The 23,569-nt window shown below is 45.7% G+C and overlaps 1 protein-coding gene across 3 annotated transcripts in view; it reads right to left on the reverse strand.

Moving 5' to 3' along the window:
- INPP5D (inositol polyphosphate-5-phosphatase D) overlaps nucleotides 1-16,796 on the reverse strand; it is an 80,138-nt gene extending 63,342 nt beyond the window's left edge. For 2 of the 3 annotated variants that reach the window (XM_077825907.1, XM_077825906.1), the window contains exons 1-2: nucleotides 14,643-14,826; nucleotides 6,661-6,724 (exon numbers count right to left, since the gene is read on the reverse strand). In XM_077825907.1, coding sequence (XP_077682033.1) covers nucleotides 6,661-6,724; nucleotides 14,643-14,797 — 219 coding nt within the window. In that variant the 5' untranslated portion in view covers nucleotides 14,798-14,826. Of the gene's footprint in view, nucleotides 1-6,660; nucleotides 6,725-14,642; nucleotides 14,827-16,680 lie in introns of those variants that run through there. The other variant, XM_077825908.1, reaches the window with a different exon arrangement.
- Nucleotides 16,797-23,569: the final 6,773 nt, after the last annotated feature.

Below are 23,569 nucleotides of genomic sequence, written 5' to 3' on the forward strand. Positions count from 1 at the left end.
GGGCCGCTGAGTCAGCAATACATGGGCAGGAACCCCTCAAATGACCAGGTCTCCACACAGGAAACATTTCATATTTTCAGAGGTAGTAAACACTGTATAATCTGCTCCATCTATGTGGTGCTTTAACATCAGGTGCAAGGGCTGTTCAGGGTTATTTAGAACCATACCCACCCGGCGCTGGAATTACATAACATGGCTCACACTTAGGTTCTTGCAGCCCTACATACTCATCCTGACAGCAGAAACTATTTTCTCACAATGGGAGAGATCAGACACTAGAGTCACTGAGAAGGAAGGGGGGAGGGGGGGGGAAGCACTGGAAAAGTTACTTTAGTAGCAGGAGTAAACAAGGGAAAAACTGGAACAAAAGTCTCCTTGACCCAGAGTCCTGTCCCAAATTATTCACAAACTGCTCCTGGGCCAGGAAGATTACTATAGATTTACTCATTTGAGCGGCAGATTTTATATTAGCACGGCCAATAACCTCACCTAAACTCAGCAACACTTCCTCCAGGGTGCAGGAGACAGCAGGCACACACTGACCCTCACACTTGCAAGTCAAACCACTAAACCTGTCTAAAGTGGACCCCATGGAGAACCCACACACACACACCGCCGAAGAAAAAGGCGGTGGGGACAACGCCACTAAAACAAAGGAATTGCAAACAACACAACAAAAACAAACCCAGACTATCAGAAACCCAACTAGTGCACACAGCACACACCAAACACTGCCTCACTCTCAGAAACTCCCACAAGAGCGTAGCTTTAGGGATAATCATGTTTCCCTAATTATTCTAACAGAGTTCCTTGTTCAGTATGAGATGAAAGCAACTCCTTCTGTGATACTTCACCATTGTCACATGACAGGGGGAACGGCAATGCAAGCTTCCAAATGCTCAGTCCTATTCTGGAGGGAGCCCCTTTAGCAATGAGTTCATAGTTCAGTCTCCATGCCTTTTCGATCCTTGGCCTGACTCCAGAGTCTGCCAACAAGAGTACCAACTGCGACAGCAGTTTTTGTGATGGTGACACTCATTCAGTAGGAACTAAAATGAGACCAACTCCTCTCAGATACAGTGGTACTAAGTAAGGGCCTGACCCAGCCAACCCTTACTATTAGGCATTCACTACAAATGTCACCTGAAATGAGATCTGGCGGCCACTGAAGCAATACTAACTTTTTAGCATGCGTTACGTTCACCCAAAGAGGACAAGAGCCAACTGTAGCCATCTGGCTTACAATGACAAGGCTACGTACTCTGTTTGATCTTGTCATTAAATGGTATCTCCCAGCAATGCTAGCCTTCTTGGTGCACTCCAGATTGCATACTAATACCTGATATTTCGATAGAGTTTTATATAATCAAACCACTGTGCAGACATTAATTAAGCCTCACAACACCCTCCCGAGCAAGATAAAAATGTAAAGAGCTTTATGTGCTGTAAAAAAGCCTTCATTTTAAAATGGGGGGGGGCAGGGTGCTGAAATACATTGCCATCTGCAGGATGTGGTTCTGGGTCTCCCAAACCAATGAGGCCTCGGAGACCAGAAAATGACACACACAAGTCAGCAGTCTCAAGAGAGGAAGAAAAAGAGACACTCATAATTTTTTAATTTCTTTTCACTTTCTGTTTGATGTGGCTTGGCCATGTATCTCATAGGACACCCTGAATACTCTCTGACACTAGGAGATTATGTGCAAGGCATTCTTAGATGTCACTTGCCCAATTTGGCTCTCCAGATATGACAGGCTAGAGAAGGTAGAGGGAATTTTATATCTATATCTCTCCTGCCCTTAGAGGGGGCCAGGGAAATATTTTTAGTCTTAGCTGAGAGCAACAAAGAGCCCTCATCTGTCTCTGCCCCAGACAGCTCTGCTAACATAAAGGCAAAGTTATGTTTGTTCATTCACAAAGAGCAACCAGTACATCAACCATGGACACGAGATAGCTCATTTCACAATTTTCCCAAAATAAAAACTCACACAGATTTTAATGGGCACCACAGCATCTATGGGAAGCTGGGTTAGCAAACTGTTGTAAAGCTGTTGAAGATATTGAGAGCTGCCAGCAGCTAAGTTATCCTATCTAATAAATACCTGCCACAACTGCAAAAATCCTGAAGAAATGTGTCCAAAGGTCTTTCCTGAATACAAAGATAAACTCCTCTCCAAAAATCACATATACTGGAATAGTCAGATGAGTTTAATCTCCCAAGAAACACAAAGAGTTTGTCTACATAAGGAAAATCAATATGAATTAACTAAAGGTATACATTTAAGGTGGATTAGTTAAACTGCATTACACCCCCTGTAGGGACACTCTCACTCAAAATTAAAGTGGTCTTAATTAGTTTAAGTCTGAATGAGAGTGTCCACAGAGAGGTCTAATGCAGTTTAACTAATCCACTTTAAATGTACACCTTTAGTTAATTCAGATTTACTTTCCTGCATGTCCTAGTGTAGACAAGCCCTAAGAAGTGGGTGAAGACAATGCTATTAGACAGATCTAATTAGAAAATGGAAATGCATGCACCTCCCCCATACTCAGAAAGATTAAAACAACTGTCAGAGACAACTTTAAGGGAGTAAGTAGCTTCACATCGTGGAAGAGGGAAAATACCCTAACATTTAGCATCACATGAATGCCATCCATGAAGGTGCAATATATTGTGTCTTTCATATCTGGTATTACCAATAAAGATATCCACTAGATTATGGCCCTGATTCCAAGAGCTGATCCGTACCGGGAAGCCACCTGCACCTGATTAATTTCAAATGGCCTTAGTGCAGGCATAATAATCTACCTGTGCACATTAGATTGCAGGATCAGGGCCTATATTTGTAAGTAACGTACACTGATCTCATCTCATGAGTCTTTCCTGTATCAATTTTAAAAAACAAAACAGACGTTAAAAGATTAAAACAATAGATATGTGTGTTGGCGCTCCTTTCTCAGGAGACTGGGACTGACAACTGCTGTACTGATTGCAATGATTTACTCATTCCACTGTATTTTTATACTCTTTTTTTAAATGATGGATTTTAAAAAGACTAAGTCACTCCCCTCACTTAATAGATATTACAGCATTGCACAGGTGAATTCGACTTTTTGTAAGATGTCTTTCTAAATCACGTGAAGCATTTTGGATCAGACAAAAACTGAAGCAGGCAACCAAACATGGATTTGATGCCTGGCCCAGCTGGAGCAATGTGTCAAGATCAGAAGGCAGCAGCCCAGTCTCCGTTTGTTTTGGCTATGCAGTTCACTTGACAGAAGAGGGCAAATACCCCTGCTTTATCCCACAGATATAGAATAATGCATATTAAAAATGGGAGTATGCTGTGTTTTTGAAAACATGAATCAACAATACAGTGTATTTTAGCCCACCAAAACATACAAAGCTATGTTACCATAGTCCCTTTGCCTCCTATAGATCCATCAGAATCCCAACCAATCACGTTACAGATTCAGTGGAATCCCAGAAACTACTTTACACAGACCTTCATGATGATTGATGACTCCTGTAGAAACCTACTGGATTTTAGCAGATCACTCTCAAGTAGACCCAGTGGAATCTTAGTATCACTAACTGCATCCAGTGACCACTATTAATAGATCCAGTGGACTTGGAGGGATCCCTCCTGACAGAGATCCAGTGGACTTAAAGGCTATGCCCATCCACTGATTCTATATATTTCCCAGTGAGCATTAACCCTCAGAAATTGAGCCACCAAATGAATACCTATTAAACCTGAATCTGGAGTTCGGGGTTTTACTTATCAGACAGAGAAACCTTCCCTGGAGGTTTAATTGTGCGTGGGATGGTGGGGTGCGGTTTTAGTTTGGTGTGCACATTATTTCAAGGCTGGGTGGGTAAATATATATTTTTCACGCTCTTGTTCATGATCATAAAGTGTGTTAGGAATTATGGAAGTGCAATAGCATTTCCCAGGTTAAGGCTGCACAAAGCACTCAAAGGATTAGATCTCTCTTGTGTATGAATAACACGTCTCCTCCCCAGATATGCAGCCCTCATTCTGAACACAAAGAAGCTTGCTTAAAATATTCAACTAAACTGCTAATTCATGGATGCGTGTTTATAGTTCACAAGAAGAAAACTGGGAAGAACAGTGGAGATAGGATATGGGCAACAGGTGCAGCAGGGCATGGAGACAGGCTGAGGTCCTGGGAGCTGAGCTGGACGGGGCGCAGGGGAAACAGTTGGAGCTCCTCTGTTTAAAACTTTACACTGTGGGCACACAATGTTCTAACTGATGCTCCAGCTTCTCAAAGCTGGCCGACACCCTCAGGGCTGCTGCTGCTTCGAGTGAAAAGCTTAGAGCGGCAGTCACAGGAACTTGGCATGTTGGTTAAAGCTTTCTCCATGGGATATGCAAAATTTTGGCTCCACATCCCCCCTTTCTGGTTACCCCTCCCGCCCTTTCTAACCCCTCACAGCTAGGTGCCCAGCTCCAGCATTTACTCTGGGGGGTTTTATATATATATATATATATATATATATATATATAAAAAAAAATCAGGAAATTCCCATTCCCTAAAACAAACCTTTTATTTAGAGTTAAGGCTCCTTAACTGTATTTCCTCACAACACGCTAAAAAGTAAGGACACCATTAACTAGTGCTGGGTCCTAGTCCCAGCTCTGCACCGACCTGCTGCATGACCCTGGGCAAGCCATTACCACTCTGTGCCTTAGTTTCCCCCCACTTTGTCTGCTTTGTCTAGTTAGATTATAAGCTCTTCAGGCAGGGACCACCTCTCATGAAGTCTGTATCCAGCCCCTATCACAATAGGCCCCCAACCGCAGTTAGGGCTTTTAGATACTATTGTAATATAAATAATTAGGGCTGTCGATTAATCGCAGTTAACTCAGGCGATGTATTAAATATTTTGGAATGTTCTTGTACATTTTCATATATATTGACAAAGAGATTGCACTACAGTACTTGTATGAGGTGAACTGAAAAATACTAATTCTTTTGTTTATCATTTTTACAGTGCAAATATTTGTAATCAAATATACACTTTGATTTCAATTACAACACAGAATACAATATATATGAAAATGTAGAAAAACATCCAATTTAATACATTCAATTGGTATTCTATTGTGTAACAGTGCGATTAAAACTGTGATTAATCGCGATTAATTTTTTTAATCATGATTAATTTTTTTGAGATAATGGCATGAGTTAACTGCGATTAATTGACAGCCCTAAAATACTATTTATTTTGGTTTTTTACAGTGCAAATACTTGTAATCAAAAATATTTGTATTCTGTGTCGTAATTGAAATCAATATATTTGAAAATGCAGAAAACATCCAAAAATATTTAAATGGTATTCTATTATTGTTTAGCAATGCGATTAATTGTGATTACTTTTTTTTAATTGCTTGACAGCCCTATAAATAATAATAGCAACCATGCCCAACACAAGACCAACCCCAAGCACTGATCTATCGCCATCATGGCATACAACCACTTCAGTACTCTAATCTCCTCTCTAGCATGCTTATTTTCACTTAAACACCCTTAGTGAACCCAGCAAAAATCAAAGTCACACTGCACAAACTTAACTTCATCCTGCCACCTTATTAAACAATGTATCAGGAGTGTACCGATGAAATAGTGCACATACCAATAATGTGTATATATAGCTTTCTTTCATTGTATTGCCTGGGTGAGATGATTTTTTTAACAGTCCCAATGTAAACCTAAAGTAGAATCTGTGTTATCCAAGAGGTCCAGCTCAAACAGGGATCTCCTTATGCTAGGCACTATACAACATACAGGCCCAAAGTTCATACTATCTAAATTGGCAAGACAAAGGGTTGGAGAGGGAACAGAAGTGGAATGACCTGTGAAAGGTCACACAACTGGTCACTGACAGTTGGGAACAGAAACCAGCTGAGAGTCCCAACTCACTGGATTAAACTGCCTCTTAAATTCTGAGTCTGTAGTTCACTTTGTCTTCTCTGCCTGGTGCAAGGTGTGTAGAGATGCTAACTTTGTGATTTTAGCATGCTAATTGTCATTAAGTTATTAAATAACATAGTACTAGAAGGCTGGAGTTCAGGTCGTTCACTGCAGTGTGACTTTTCAGTTACTTGATGTGTGCACAGTGAGCAGTTGTATTGTTGAATTGAAAGCAGATGTGTTAGAGAGGTTATTAGTGTACTGCTACGGTGGAGTATCGTGGTAGAAGTGGGCTTAGGCTTGGAGAAGGAGATTAGTCTTGGGTTCAGTGTGAATGTTGCTTTGATGAATACAGTTAATTGTTTTAGTGTAAGAGCCATGGTGAAATGATACATATGAGCAATCTTAAGTGTCAGGGCTTGTCTATGCCGGACATCACCACGCGGCAAGCCAGGATGTGAATCTAGTTTGTTGTGCAATAGCGTCCAACGTGAAGATTGCTATAGCACACTACAAATTCTGTAGTGTGCTTTGACATACTTTCATTTCAAACGGCAGTAAAGTGAAGTGCGCTTGGAACTTTTAGAGCACTGTAGTAGGGTCCATATGGGGCTGTAGATTTGTATTCTGGCTGGCTGTGCACTAAAGTCCCATTCAGACAAGCCCTAAGCCAGATACATATTTGTGGTATGGTGTCTGCATTCAAATATGTCTTACCTGGACAATTAGCTTATTTTCTTTATTGGGTAGAATCCTGTAGGTATAAACGCAATTCCGGAACCTGGAACAGATTGGAGGAGAGGTTGTTAGAACATATCTATGGGGGAATCTTATCATAGCATCATTCCATAACAACAGAAATTGAATGGAAGACTCTGACATAGACTGATGACTTAATAAGAACATAAGAATGGCCATACTGGGTCAGACCAATGGTCCATCTAGCCCAGTATCCTGTCTTCTGACAGCAGCCAGTGCCAGATGTTTAAGAGGGAATAAATAGAATAGGGCAATAATCAAGAGATCCATCCCATCGTCCACTCCCAGCTTCTGACAGCCAGAGGTTTAGGGACACCCAAAGCATGGGGTTGCGTCCTTGACCATCTTAGCTAATAACCACTGATAGACCTATCCCTCTGTGAACTTATCTAATTCTTTTTTGAACCCACTTATAGTTTTGGCCATCACATCCCCTGGCAACGAGTTCCACAGGTTGACTATGTGTTGTGTGAAGAAATACTTCCTTTTGTTCGTTTTAAACCTTATGCCTACTAATTTCATTGGATGATCCCTAGTTCTGTGTGTTATGTGAAGAGGTAAATAACACTTCCTTATTAGCTTTCTCTACACCATTCAAGATTTTATAGACCTCTATCAAATCCCACATTGGTCGTCTCTTTTCTAAACTGAACAGTCCCTGTCTTTTTAATCTCTCCTCATTTGGAAGCTGTTCCATACTCCTACATATTTTTGTTGCCCTTCTCTGTACCTTTTCCAATTCAAATATATCTTTTTTGAGATGGGGAGATCAGAACTTCATGCAGTATTCAAGGTGTTGGCATATCATGATTTATGTAGTTGCATTATGATATTTTCAGTTTTATTATCTATCCCTTTCCTAACGGTTCCGAACATTCTGTTCACTTTTTTGACTGCTGCTGCATGTTGGGCAGTTGTTTTCAGAGAAATATCCACAGTGACTCCAAGATCTCTTTCCTGAGAGGTAATAACTAATTTAGACCCAATCATTTTATATGTATTGATGGGATTATGTTTTCCAATGTGCATTACTTTTCACAAGGGTTTCAAATATCTGTTCATTTCCTGAGAACATATTAATTAACAAAATCCTACAGTGCTTAAGTTTGGGGGCACTTCATCATGTTGTAGAGGTCACATCAGAAAGTGATGATGGACTCCTCTTCAGAGTGAGTTGTTCAACTCCCCTGCTGGCCAGAAAAAAGAAAACAGCACCTAGTTCTGGCTGCCAGAAGAGTGTGCATGCCCGAAAGGAACGAAAAGGGAGAAATCCCAGACACCAGGCCAAATTCAGAGTTGAATGAGTAAATCAAAGGGTTGGTCTACACACAAACTTGTTTAACTAATTTAAATTGAATTGCAATAGGATATTTTTATTCTGAAGTAAGAGTCCATACAGAGACCTGCACTGAAATAACAATGGGTATGAGTTGAAACTCACTTGATTATTTTAGTGCAAGTAGAACAGCCATAAACCACACTTTCTTCTACCACCTCCCCAGGGTGGACAGTAAATCAAATTAGACTTACCCTGACTCTGTGGCCTAAACTCATTTGCACCAGACATAGATGAAAACAGAACCGGACCCCTATCTAAAGGGGGTACTCGGTCTTTGTCCAACGAGGGACACATCAACAACTTGTCAAGAGCTGGAAGTCCAACCTGATGGCAGAGCCGTGCAGAATGTGCAGCCTTCCTTGATGGCTGCTGAATTTTGCTGAACTCACATAATGCCTGGGGTGGGGTGGGGGGCTGCTCCCAGCATGATGGAGGAATACATGTTTATTTACTTTCCAGTGGTTACAGATGTGATCCAACAGCTCTCAGCACCTGCCCAGCACTAAGTTAAAACACACTCCACAAACTGGCTCTCTACCAACAAAGGACACAAATTTCAATCCCATTTCCCTCCAAAAACTAATCTCAATTCTGTTTTAGCATCCCCAGGGGCAAAACAGATAAGGCTTGCAGCCCATCTCCAGAGGGTCAGGAAAGGTGGTCTGTTGTCAGCCTTCCCGAGGAGGAGGGTTGGCTGATGCATACCGACATACTTGTCTCCTTTGTGATTTGGTATATATGTTTATTCAAACTAGGCTTTTCTGAATCACATCAAGAGAGAGCGAGAGAGAGATTCCTTAGGGGTTATACAGCCTTGCATTTGGAGTCAGACAGAGCATAAAACCAAGTTACTCATACACTGGGGTGAGATTTTCAATGCTGACTACAGGATTTAGCCACACAGCTCCCTCTGAACCTGGGTTCTTTTAAGCAAGATGCACAAGAATAGAGCTGGAACGCCCTTCAGAGTGCAGCGCCACCCCACAACAGGTCTGAGGGCTCATTGCGAAGTGATCTGAAGTGTTCACGCACCTACCCACATCTCTTCAGTGCTCCCAGACCCAGCCAGGGGCAGTTCATCAGCTATCAGAGCTCCTTTAACGTCAATGGAGCGATGACAGTTGACACCAGTTGGGGATCTCCCCGCTAGGAGTGGGATTTGGTTTTGTTTTTATCTGTCAATGCAGAACTCTTCCACCACTTCCTCCTGCAGATATGCAAAAAGGGGCTGAGATGAGAACAGTGCTGATTATGTAGCTGATGAGAGAAAATTTGTGTGTATGGAGATTATGAAACTGATAAACAAACCAGCTCAATGACTATCAGGCCATCAAAGCACACTGGGTGCACGATCAGGTGGCAAGCACCGGCTGTCAGAGGTTGTTGTTATATAGTATTAGAGAGATTTAACCAGAGGAACATCTACAGGGAAAGCTAATAAAGGGCTATGAGATGATATATGAATGGTATGAGCAAAAGTGGCTCTCCCTGTGGGAATCCTCCTTAGCAATCTCATGACTCAGCCATGCACAAATGGAGAATGCCATGAATCAAACAGTCGGCTAACAACCTCCATTTATCTGCCTTGCTTTGTTGTTATAACTTCATTGCTCTTAAGCTTTTAGCTCTTAAGCACCAGGACTGCTCCACCGTTGGTCCTAGATACTTTCACTTTTCACCTAAAAAGATTCTCTTTGAGATGTTTCTTAAGAATGTTTTTAGAAAAAGCCACAAGCATTGCTGATCTTGGACATATTGATGGTATATGCAGCACCCATCAAAGCAATTTCCTGAGGCTAAATGTGTCCCAACATGCTTCCTCATCTGTCTCCTAGCTCCCTCCCCTGCACGAGCTCCTGAAGGCAAAAGAGGGAAAGGGGAATGAGCACATATTTCCTCTCCTCTTCCAGTGTGGCTTAGGCCTTGCTGCAAATCAGAACTGCTCTTTACTGTGTATATTATGGTAGCAGCTATAGGGCCCAACCACAATCAGGACCCTGCTCTGCCAAGCACTGTACAGATACACAGTGAGACGGGCAACCCCCCCTAGGAATTCAGCTAATACCAGTGCGGACAGATCACATGTGCTACCCTCAGATACTGGAAAGATATTGGATACAACTCTGCTCGCCTTCTTTCAGACCATCACTGAGCCGATCAGCAACTGGTAACAAGGAAAACAAATAACCAGCTCTCACTGAGCGCTTTTCATCCAGAGAATTCTAAGTCACAAAGGAAGTCAGCATCATTATGCCCATTTTACAGATGGGGAAACTGAAGTACAGAGCTGGCAGTGGCTGGCCCAAGGTCACCTAGCAAAACGCTACTCCTCTACCCAGGAGTAGAACCCAGGGATTTTGGAAGGGGCTTCCAAACTCATGTAGGAGTATTATCTCCTTGGTAATAGGATGCCTCCAAATCCTGTCTGGATGGGCATTTGTCTTTGGCAACATTTGGGTTCTATTCAGGAGGTGTCCCTTTCTCTTGATAGAAGATAAATGCTACAGCTCTATTCATGTCTATAGTCCTGCTATCTCAGCTCTCCCTATGCCTTTAAAAGGTGAATTCACAGGACACCACCCAATGGACATAATGTTTATGAGAGGTGCAAAATGCTCCAAAACAATCCCTCTACAACCTTAATTTATTACATGCTGTGGGCTATTAAGGCCTTGTCTGACTCTACAGATATTTACAGAAGTACCCATGTCTGGGCTGAAGCAGTGGGAAGTATTTCTATACATGTTCAGTGGAGACAAGGCTCAACAAAGATCTTCAGTTATTCACGAAGTGGAGGGGATATCTTCCTCCCAAGGACTTTTCAGCATGTAGAATATGCTGCATGGCTTAGTCTCCAATAAGAGGCCAAAGGAGGTGGCAGCATGAAATGTCTTTAATTGGAGACATGTCCTGGAAAGAGTGGAATTTTCTTTTGTCAGAAGGATCAAGTCCTCTTCATCCACTGTATTCTAATTGGTTTCAGCACCAAAATGAGCTTCTGTACATGCCAGTGCCTTCAGGTGTATGAAGGGAAGCCCTTCCCACCTCAAAACATCCGCTCTTTATCACACCCAACACCCCAGCCTTTTCCAGTTTCATTGCCCAGTAGATGAGGGCAATACTGGTCCATCCAGGTCTTGGTGCCTTTGTGCCTTTGTGTTTGGGACAAACTCTCTAAGAGGTGCTAAGTCCTGCAAGGGAGTTTCTTTTTGGGTTTCCTGGAAGAAATCCTTATCATTGCCAAATGGCTTCACAGTGCTACATCTGAAGAGTTCCGACGCACGAACTTCCAACCTAGTGATTTTGCAGATATTCGTTAGCGCTGCTTTCAATTGGTACATGATCTAGAGCCACTGTATCTGGTCTTTAAAATAGTGATTTGCCGAGAAGGATCTTAAAGGAAAGCCATGGGTTTTTAATAAAGACACACAAGGAAAATACAGTCTCCCCCCCTCCCCCCGTAGCTTCCCTCCCTGTCTAACTGTTTATGTTTTCCATCATCTTGAACAAAAGCACATCAAGACAGAAGGTCCCAGTGGAGGGATAATGCTAGTTTCAGACACAGCTGCTGTTAAACCCTTTTTGAGTTCATGAGCTAGGCAATCATTTCCCGTTGAATTCCTTGAGTGCAAGAGCTCAGTAGTCATTTCTAGTTAATAAATGGGCAAACCAAACGTTCCAGTAACATGGAAAGAAGAAGAATCACTCTGGTCCTTGCCTTTCCTGGGGCAATCAGGTCATAAGGATTAGACTACAGAACAGAGGATGAAAGTGTCTGGAGGAGGGCATTCACTGTGTATTTGCTGTTTGTACAATTTGTCTTCTAAGTTCTATTTTGCTGCTGTCGGAGCAATAAAAGAAGGGAAGGCATTATTACTTACACACACACCCCCTCGGTCTGTCATTATTCAAATAATTATTTTCCTGCAACATCCCTCCAGGAAAATCTATTTGGCTCAGCAGGATAAAAAATTATTCAAGTCCCCATTCTAATTTCAATGGAGCTGCTAGATGAACATTAACTCTGGCTGGAGAATGACACGTCTGCTTGGTGACAACTTTTGAAGTGCTGAAGTTTGTTTTCGCTCCATATTAGAACCTTTTGAATGTTTCTGCAAAGCAGAATTGTGTCGAAATGTTTGGTTTTATATCCAAAAGGTCAGGGTTTTTATTTGGTTCTCTTTTTCTCTTGGCTCAGAAAAGACCAGAGCGCCCTGGAGCTCAGACATCTTCCTGTTGAAAACTTAATCAAAATTGATACGACTCCACAAAACATCTCGGCTTTGACTAATCATCATATTTCGATGAAAACATATTTAGTTGAAAATGTTCCGAGCAGCTCCAGTAAACATGATTACCCTTAACACTGAGAAACCGGGATGGTTTATTGTTACCACCCGAGCTGGGAGATCTATTCCCAGTGAACAATTTATTCAGCATGTTTAGTCCCTATTCTCTTAGTGAATTATCCACCAGCAGACTTGATTTTATAAATTGTCCCAGTAATCGACACATGGGTTGGGTGACACATTTTGGCCTATAATTTGCTTATGACCTGTCCACCCACGACTACTGCTTCAAGCATTCTCTCTTCCTAATTTGCTATTTGTGCTGCATGATTGGTCATTGAAGTTACGTGGCCTGAGATTTTCAAAAATGAGGGCTTACAGTTAGGTTCTTAGTAGTATATTTAGGCACCTAAATAACAAGTGGCCTGAATTTCAAAAGTGCTGAGTGCCTAGCAGCTCCCAATGACTTCAGAGAAAGCTGCTGGGTGCTCAGCACCTCTGAAACCCAGCCCACTTATTTAAGCATCTAAATATGGACTGAGGAGCCTGACTTTTGGCCCCCATTTTAGACAACTTTGGTCACCATGTTGTTTCTGTTCCCTGATTCCTTGTCTCTCAGAACTGCGCAAAGGGCTTTCAAAGATGGCTGAGGAAACACTTCAGAGGGAAAACTGATGCAAATATTCGCAGCTTCCTAGTGTCTGCAAACAGTATTTCGTTTGTGTGTGTGTTTGTTCAAAGCAAATAAAAGGGATCTTGCAAGCGCCCCTGAAGAAGCCAATTTGTGCTATTTATTCCAAGTTATAGTTCAGGAACAAGTGACTTTGGCACCAGCTCTAAATTACATGCAGACAATCCCCAACCCAGAGATGTAAATGTTCCATGTCTGCAGACACCCATCCTCCCTCTGCCCCCCATACACAAACACACCTACCAAACACACCCTGCCCTCCATATGCACATCCCTTCCTTCCATATGCCACCCTCTCCACACACACGCATGCTCTCCCCACTGTGCACTCCCCTCTCTGCACCACCACCATCCCATTACCATCCAACATATGTGCAGGAGGACATGCTAGCCTGCCCCATACACTCTTTCTGAGACTCACACTCTCTGTCATGTATTGTACTGTCCCCAGAAGCTGGAGCTCAAAGGTGGACGGTTAGACCACAGCTCAAGCAGCAGCTCCTCTTTTTAGAATGGAGACAAATGTACTTTAAAGAGGAAGCAGCAGCAAGAAACCTGCTTGTTATTTGGTTACTAAGAAAAACGTGGTGAGATTTTTTTAAAGTCTGTTCCCAGCAGCTGTGAAATGAAATGATTGTTAGGCCTGGGGTCCTAGCAGGCTAATTTGATTTCTCATAGGCTGACACCATCTTTGGATGGTTTATACACAACAAATCTTGCTTCTTGGCAGGGGGTTAGACTAGATAACACTTGTGTTCCCTTTTAGCCCTATGATTCTATGGCATGATGGTTTTCTGTGACAAAATTTAAAAAGTCTCAAACTCTTGAATCTGATCTCTCTCTCTGCCTCAGCCTCTCCTGACACCAACTATATCAGCTGCACTCAGTCAAACAAGACCAGAGCCATTGATCTCTCCAATTCAATCCCTAATCTTCATTCCAGGGGAAGGGTCTTTGACTTGGAGTGAAATAGCTGCTAAGGACACTGGGAGATTTCCCCTCCCCCCCGTTTTTACCATCCTTAGAACCCTGCATCCTCTGTAGGACCACGTCCCTGTTCAGGCTGAATCAGAGACAGCCTCTGTAAGGACCAGTGTTGGCACACAAAGCTACCTGCACATTTGCAGTACACCTGCCAGACTGAAAAAGGCATTTACTGACCAACCTGCGGTGTCAAACATGCACTGAGCTGTGAGTATTTCAATGGGAGAGAATGCCTGGTGGGCGCCATGCTCAGGGTTTTTTTCCCCCCACTCCAAAGAGAACAAGACCCAAGTGGGAGGGTCATTCAGACAGATCAGAGATAACAGGATGGTTCCCCATCTCTGAACGCATCGATCCATGAGACATCCTTGGATTTTTGTCTCCTTTTGGATCAGGGGTTTTTGGCCTCCCCTCACTAGTGTGGTTTGTTCCACAACAACTGTCACAAATGTGGTTTCTTTCAATCCCCTCCATCACACTCTGTGGCCAGGCCAGGTTAAACCTACCACACTGGTAGGTCGCACCTTCCTGGTAGGTGGGGTGGCTGTGTCTCTGTGCTGGGGAGGAGGTAGGGGTAGTCCCTACACAGAGCGGGCAGGAGCAATGGAGCCCCACGAAAGGTAAGAGCTATACTTACAGAACACAGAGCGCGTACGCTGAGGAGATCGACTCACTGGCCCGCACTAGGAAGCTGCCATCCTTTCCCACTTTGGAGAGCAAGTCCTCAGCCTTGGAGCGAGTGATGTTCCCATGGTACCAGCACCGATCCATTGCCAGAGCTGGAGGAAACATTATTGACAATCCAGCAGTCAGTGTTTAGAAGCTGCCAGAGCCGTTCGTGTGTCTCAGTAACACTCAGCAGCTGCAGCTCACCAGCTTCCTGTTTCAATGGTACAGAGAGGGAAAGGAAACCAAGCCGAGGACGACTTCCTCAGAAATCAAACAGCTCAGAGTGAGCATGACACGTTCCTCCAACCTCCGCTCCCCCTCAACACTGTAACTCAAGTGGTTAACCACCTGTGTCCCCCCTATTCTGCATCAGAAAGTCCCAGCCAGGGGCGCAATTCTGCTCCCCCACTTTGGAGCAGCTTCATGGACTTCACTGGAATTTCCTTTGATTTACAGCACTGTAACTGAGAGCTAAGCCAGGTCCTCTCTTTTTCCATCCCTATCCTTCCTCCTCTCTCACTTTCCCTGCCTCTGTCCAGTGGTTAGGGCCCTAGCCTAGGGGTTGGGAGACCAGGGTTCAATTCCCAGCTGTGCCACAGATTTCCTGGGCGACCTTGCACAAATCACTTAGGCCTGGTCTGCACTTGAAAATTAGATCAACCAGCTACATCACTCAGGACAATGAAAAATTTCACACCCTGAGCACCGCAGTTATGTCAACCTAACCCCCAGTGTAGATGCGGCTACATCGATGGAAGAATTCCTCTGCCAACCTAGCGACCGCCACTCGGAGAGGTGGACTGCCTTACTTCTATGGAAAATGCCTGTCCGTTGAAGGAGGAAGCATCTATACTACAGCAGCAGACCTAGAGCAGCTATAGTATAGACCAGGAGTGGGCAAACCATGGTCCGAGTGCCACATATGACCTTCCAGCCGGTTTAATCCAGCCCTCGAGCTCACGCTGGGGAGTGGGGTCTGGGGCTTGCTCTACTCCCATGCTCCAGCCAGGGAGCGGGGTCGGAGGCTGTTCTGTGTGTGCACGCTGAGGCTCCCGGAAGCAGCAGTATGTCCCTCCTCTGGCTCCTACATTTACGGGCAGCCAGGGGGCTCTGCACGCTGCCCCCACCCCAAGCGCCACCCCCACAGCTCTCATTGGCCAGGAACTGTGGCTAATGGGAGCTGCAGGAGCTGCAACTAGGACGGGACAGTGCGCAGATCCACCTGGCAACACCTCTGCATAGGAGCTGGAGAAGGGACATGCTGCTGCTTCCAGGAGCTGCTTGAGGTAAGCGCCGCCTGCACCCCTGTCTGAGCCAGGAGCCCCCTCCTGCACCCTGAAATCCTCATATCTGGTCCCACCCCAGAGCCCACCCCCCAAGCCAGAGCCCTTTTTCCCCCGTGCCCCAACCCCCTTCCCCTGCCCTGATCCCCCTCCTACCCGCCGAACCCCTTGGTCGCAGCCTGGAGCACCCTCCTACACCACAAATCCCTCATCCCGAGCCCTCACCTCCAGCCGGAGCCCTTGCCACCCCCCCACCCCCCGCACCCCAACCGCCTACCCCAGCCCGGAACCACCTCTCACACTCTGAACTCCTCATTTCTGGCCCCACCCCTGATCCCACACCCCCAGTCAGAGCCCTCACCCCCTCTTGCATCCCAACCCCAATTTCGTGAGCATTCATGGCCCACCATACAATTTCCATACCCAGATGTGGCCCTCAGGCCAAAAAGTTTGCCCACCCCGGTATAGACAGACCTTAATCTCTCTGTAACACAGTTCCCCCTGTGTACAATGGGGATAATAGCACTTGCTGGCCTTACAGGGTGATGGGAGGGTAAATATATTGAAGGCTGTGAAGCACTTTGAAAGCTACTGATGACAAGTGCTGTGTAAGAGCTAGAGATTATTATTTCCCCTCTTACCCACCAAAGACCCCTTAGGAGACTAAACAAAAACAGGATTATTAGCATTGGACTTGCTGTCCCCAGAGCGCTCCTTTCTTACCTGCTGTATTGCTGCTTTAATCTTCAATACAATCTGACCTGAAAATCTAGCAGGGTGTCATATGGCACTTGAAGGAACCTTGTAAACTATGCCCAGCCTGCATGGAAACAAGTCAGTCTTACAGGCAAACTTTGTCCTGGGATCTGGTGACAACAACTGCACATCTCCCTCTGTGACACAGCGTTAGTTGCACTCAAAGGTAAGTCAGACCCCGAAAGCCCAAGGTGGGATGGGACAGAAACACTTGGCCAGTCTGCAAAGGGAGAGGGAGGCTGGTGCTTTCACTTCCCCTTTCTTTGTCTATACATGGCTTCTTTAGGTTCCTGTCCCAGCCCTGTGCTCACTTCATGGCATGCTCAGTGCTAGTCTCCAGGGCAGTGAACATGACAACCGAGGGTGTGTCTACAGCAAGCAAACAGGGACATTGCAGGGACACTGACTGTGTGACATGTTTGGTTGTCTGACCCGTACTTACAACTAGCTGCTTTTGACACAACCATTTTGGCACATGCACACTTTGGCCCCAACTCAAAGCGGTTGGAGAGCCAGCTTAACTGCCTGCTCTGGATTCTGCTTGCCTGGGGAGTCCCCATGCGGTGCAGAGCCAGTGTCAGCTCTACCCAACCCCCCTCCCAGGGATGGGGGAAGTGAGGTGGCTATGTTACAAGGGACATGGTTGGGGAGTCACTGAGCTCCAGCGATCCCCAGCTGCCAGAACAGACCCTTAGGACAAGGGCAGCAGGATGTAACAGAGCAAGCTGGAATTGCACTGGACTGGTCATTGTTTTTGGGGGAGGAAAATTAAGGGGGCTTGGCCCAGAATCTGGCCCCGTGTTCCTGACAGCTGTGGTTGCACCAGCGCATTTGGAGCCTCCGTATGGTCCAGCACTGCTGTTGAGCTCAGGACTTCCGAGTTATTTCCATACACAAGGCCCTATGTTGTGGGAAGGAGGTAGGAGAATAGCTGAACTGGCGTGGCTGCAATGCTTGTGGTTTCCTGTCCATCCTGAGGAGTAACTACTGTAGACTGCACTGCTTCAGCGGGTGCCATACGAAAGACCTTGTCCCAGGCACTATCACCAATGTTTGTGAGGCACGTGGGTGGGCTGTGTGTGACCTCAGGTACTGTACAGTGGTTGTGAGCTCAACGTGTTCAGGTGGGCTGGCACAGCACTGTTCTGCCTGGCATGAAGTGCGTGGGTGTGAAAAGGGGACGTTACAATCAATTGCACAGTCCTACACGTAGCAGCAGCCTGCTAGCCACAAGCTGGGTCAGCTTCTCAGGACCGGCCATGGCGGCCGCTGCTGTAGCTTCCCTGCATTGCAGTGGTGGCTGATGACTTTTGGTAGGTGAGGCACATACCACAAAGTCTCACGAATTCCAATATATGTCCTCCTCCCGGCACTCCTGGCTGGGGCGTGTCTCTGCTCTGCCCTGCCAGGACTACAGCCCCCCCCGCCGCTCCTTGCGTCTGCAGGAAGCCCTCTGAAGCTCCGCTGTCATGGCACTGCTCCCTCCCTCCCCAGCCAGGAACGTGGGAGCCGTCCCTGGGCAGGAACGGTTCAGCCTCAGAGTGGCCTCCCGCGCAGCTTGTCCTCCTTGCAGTCCACTGGGCCAGGAGGACGGCAACCTCCCCAACACCTTGCGCCCTAGTGTCTTGGGCCCCTCAGCTGTGGAGCCCTGTCAGTGCTGGAAGGGGGGCCCCCAGCAGCCCTGCTGTCAGAACTGGCCTTAACTGCTGCAGTCCTGCCAGGGCCTCACCAAGCCCCTGGTTGCCACATGCTCTCATAAAGAGACTCCTAGGTGTGGTTTGTCACCATGGCAACAAGGCAGCTTCCTGAGGCACTCTTGCCTATACCATTATTTGAGCTTCACCCAGAGCCCCTACCTTTTCTGGCATTGCGTTTCACTGCGGGGACGGGGAGAGAGCGAGTAGCACAACATTTAAATTAAATCACAAGCCCCTGCTTGTGGACTTACGTCCCTTCTCTAACATGTACATGCTTAACCGTCCTTAAACATCAGCGTATAGACACAATAAACGCAGCGTTGGGGAGTTCGCTGCTGAAGGTGCTGGTTGGGCGTGTCTCATTCGGCTAGGCTGACACGCCGCCACTGCTGCATGGTGGCTGCAGCAGGAAGCAGCACAGCTCCAAATGTCAAGGCCATGGTAAACCACTGCTCAACACAGCAGGGAGGAGCGTTCCATACAGTAACCTTACAAGCAGACCCAGAGTGAGTGTTGCTGGTGAACAAGATTAGCCTTGCTGTCTTATAGTACAGGTTCTGCTGACTTACTGGAAGTTCGTGCCAGGTAATAAGAGGCTTTAAATTCTCAGCACCGTGGTGCACCCCTGAAAAGGCACGAGCCCAGCTGATTCGGTCACAAGACTAATTAGTCTCTTTAATGTTTATCTGTGGCTGAAAATACTCCTGCAGGTACCTCAGCGAGGTGTCAGCTTTTGGAAGACTCTGAGCTGCGTCTTCCTTCAGATATGCTAATTTCAGCAAGGGGTGCCGCAAAGAGGTTTTACATGGTACTCACAGTGGAACCACTCTCACTTTAACTTCAAATGTCATGATGGAGGAGCAGCTAGGCCCCATTTCAGTGACTGGCATTGCCAACCAGCACACCAGGTCACAACACCACTCGGTTTGGGGGTCCTCTCAAATGGGGAGCTTGGGGCAAACTCCCCCTTCCTCCACACCGGTGGCCCTGCCCCTTAACTGTCACCCCGCCAATGGCATGTACCATGCTTATGGCTGAAGGTGCCACTGTGCCCAGTTGTGCAGAACAACCAAGCTCAAATATGCAGAGAAGCTGGGGTATGCCACATGTGTTTGAGGTGGACCTCAGAAAAAAAAGGCAGGTGGCATCCTGGAGGGATACCATGCAGATTCCACTGCCCCAAAATAGCGCTCAGTCCAGTTCCTATGTCGTTAAAAGATTAATCCCACTGTAACACCATAAACTACAGCATGGTCTCAAGTGGCATGAGGAGGACATTGTTTCAAAAGATGATGGGGCCTAGTTCTTATGCTGCTGGTGGGTGAGTCCTATCACAGTGGGAAAAGACTACAGTGGGATTGCCATGTGGTTAGTGTGTGTGGACCCCCTGGAGTCGGATGCCTGATTCCCAAAGAATGGAGTGTGAATCATACTACCGTACCCAGAGACAGTAGTCTGCTCTCTAGCCTCACTTACCATAACTCCTGCAGCAGTGAACTTTCCTTGTGTGTGTGTGTGTTTGTGTTGGAGAAGAGCTGTTCAGGAGATCGGATTAGCTCTTCCACGGGAAGAGGAGATTTTGGAAGTTGTCTTGCCGAGAACTGGCATATATACCACTGGGGGGAAAGCACAGTGATCTTGTTGCACCCTGCAGTCTCTATGATGGGTATCACTACATGGAAGGCGACATTAAAACCGCAGGGCCCACCACCAGGACAGGTGCCTGCACTGTTTTCTTCTTCTACTCAGAAGATCCTGTGATATCATAATCCCAGCAAAGTGGCACACATCTGGATTGGTGCCCATTGTAAAACAAGAGAATAAAAACGGGAAAGCCGGGCACAAGAATCCAAAGCAGAAGCAGCAGCCTGGAAAGTAACCCTTTGGACAACCACAGCAGCAGCCATATTTCATTATAATTGAGAGAATGATGCCACAGCCAAAGAACTGGGACACGTTGCAGTGTTGGACAATCACATTTGAAGTCTTAGCTGCCTATGGACAAAGCCCAAACATTTTTTCCACAGTGTGGGGATGTTATTCCACCTGGTCTATCAGAGGTGGTAGGATGCACATATTACATGAACTGGGTTTTCAGCCATAGAGTTAAGGCCAGAAAGCACGACCAGATCAGCTAGTCTGTCCTCCTGCATATAACACCACCCAGGACGCACACACAAAACCCAACGGCCAAAGTAGTACAGTGTGTGCCAGCACCTGCGATTGTGAAAGCACCGGTGCACTGGATCAGTGCTATTTGCATTATGGCTCAAAGCACCCAGCAGTCAGTCACCCCATGAGAACACACAACATCACACTGCATGGTTTGTCAACAAGGTCCTCTCACCTGCTCTCAATGGCTACTGCTGAGCGTGGACAGATGAGAAGAGCCCAGAGAGGCTCCCAGGTATCACGGAACAGAAAGCATTTCCTAATGTTAATGACAAGAGAGGTTAAACCTATGGGCAGATTCCAAACCAGAGCACTTTGCTTAAAATAGCCAGAAGCTGGTCAGGCAATAGTAATATGCTGTTGGCCACAAGGGGGCACTTTGGCCTCTGGCCTAGATCTGAAAACAAACCTGCCAAGTGACATTCTTTTATCAGCCAGCAAATTGCTTCTCACTTTGTAGCTACTCCAGCCCAGCCTGTTAGTTAGTCTGCAGCTTGGGGAGGGGAGTGGAGTGGGAAATTACAGATTTCTTTGAGCTGGCCATGAGATTCCATAGTTCCTATCATACTTTGTTCCCCAGTCTGTGCCGAGGGTGGGCCGGACCTGTATACTGCAGGTGCCTTCAGGCGGAACTAGTGGAGTAAGGGAAATTAAGTGAGATCTGGAAGTATTTTTTTAAAACAGCCACCCAGATCTCTCACGCAAGAATGCTTTTGTGGGCCTCCAGCTGCTGCAGGCTCACCATCTCCCTTTCAAAAGCCAGGAACACAATAAGAAGCAAGCAAGAGGGCACTCAAGCATGCAGAAACTCCAACAGGCAATGATAGTGTCAACCTGACACAGTCCTACATGGGTCACTGCTCTAACTGGCATGGAAAGGCCCTGCTAGAGCCCCAAAAAGCAAATACTTTACCTCACTAATAAAGCAAATAAATATGTTTCCCTTGGAGCCATTGTGCGGGCACACATACACACCCAGTCTGTTATACTGCAAATACCTTGGACTGCATCTTTCTGCAGGAACAGAATACTGTCCAGAGAACTGGGTAAAACTTCCATAGCTCTCCATACTTCCACCCCAGCCTACACCTCTACCCTCCCTTCCCTGGTGTTTGCTGTTGATTCATTTCTGGTCACTCCCTTTGCCACCCACCTGGAAGAAATACTGTTGGAATTTCATGCTCAATAGAGGATCACAAACTTTGGGAAGCATTTCATTTTTACTCTAGAATAGAGACGCAGTAGTTCAAATGTGTTTTTTCTCCACTGGGCAATTATTGGATTGCTGAGGCTCATCCTCATCAATAATTTTTTTAAATTGTCTGCTTGGAATTTTAATCAAAATACATATTTATGTAAATATATATTATGGGAAGGTGTACAAATGTGTTTTCACGCTTGGTAGCCAAAGACCCCTGGCACCAGTGTGTGGATGTGCTGCATCATTTGGTTTTTGAACTTGTGAGCAGTTTTTCATTGTAGTTTACCATTGGCCACAGTGCTGTAATGAAATAAACATTCAATAAGTTGGTCATAAACCGCCCCCCCCCAACCAACTTTGTACGTCCCTTCACACCACACCACATATCTACCAGAACCTCTTACTCCCTTGGGGGTTAGAGTACATGACCCTTGCGGGTCCCTTCTAACCCTATGACTCACCATAGGCCAGGCGGCTTCCTTCAAAAAACAACTCCTGAAGATCCATCTGCTCCATAAATCCTTCTGGAAAGAATATGCTCATGCCTGTGTTTGCTTGTATTACACTGTGTTCTTGTGAGCCAACTGGGGCAGGGACCCATTAGCGGTTTGACACACTGCACCTCTTTTACAGGGCCACGTACACAGAAAATGCTGTATAATAAGGATAATCATGCTTTCTAGCCACCTGAACTTGCCAGAGATTATAAGAGCAATCTCCAGCCTGTTTTATTTAGAATTCTCAGAAAACACTACAACTCCGATGGTTCACGGCCCACTCCTTGGTTAATAGGACATTCATGCATCTCCCCTCTCAACATAGGTTTCAGAGTAACAGCCGTGTTAGTCTGTATTTGCAAAAAGAAAAGGAGTACTTGTGGCACCTTAGAGACTAACCAATTTATTTGAGCATAAGCTTTCGTGATCTACAGCTCACTTCATCCCTCTCAACATAGTAAACTTGAAATTACCATTAGTGGCCATACTTATTGGGCCTAACCCTGTAGTTCTGATGCAGGCCAAATTCCCCCCTCCCCCTTCTTAAGATCTGGTCTTCTTCCTGCAAGTGATCTACTGGAGCTACCCCCGTGTTTGAAAGGGAACAGGCTGGACCACGTAAGATTTCAAGAGAGGGAGTGAATGAGGCTTTCTTGGCGGTGAGAAATCCAGCTGCAAGGGGCAGTGCAAGAGAAAGAGCTACCTAGGAGAAGAGGCTGGGATTGGAGGCGCATGAGTGGTAGATATTAGCTAGACTGGAGTGCGTCCAGGGAAGGTCTTGAATTCCAGGAGAGCAATCCTGAACTGGATCCAGGAGTGCTGTAAGCAAGACACGAGAAGTAATACTTCTGCTCTACTCCGCACTGATTAGGCCTCAGCTGGAGTCTTGTGTCCAGTTCGGGGCGCCACATTTCAGGAAAGATGTGGACGAATTGGAGAAAGTCCAGAGAAGAGCAAAAAGAATTATTAAAGGTCTAGAAAACATGACATATCAGAGAAGATTTAAAAAATTGGGTTTGTTTAGTCTGGAGGAGAGAAGACTGTGGGGGGACATGATAACAGTTTTCAAGTATATAAAAGGCTGTTACAAGGAGAAGGGAGAAAAATTGTTCTCCTTAACGTCTGAGAATAGGAGAAGAAACAATGGGCTTAAATTGCAGCAACGGCAGTTTAGGTTGGACATTAGGAAAAACTTCCTAACTGTCAGGGTGGTTAAGCCCTGAAATAAATTGTCTAGGGAGGTTGTGCAATCTCTATCATTGGAGATTTTTAAGAGCAGGTTGGATAAA

Source organism: Eretmochelys imbricata, chromosome 9, assembly GCF_965152235.1.
Source record: "Eretmochelys imbricata isolate rEreImb1 chromosome 9, rEreImb1.hap1, whole genome shotgun sequence".
Taxonomy (NCBI): domain Eukaryota; kingdom Metazoa; phylum Chordata; order Testudines; family Cheloniidae; genus Eretmochelys; species Eretmochelys imbricata.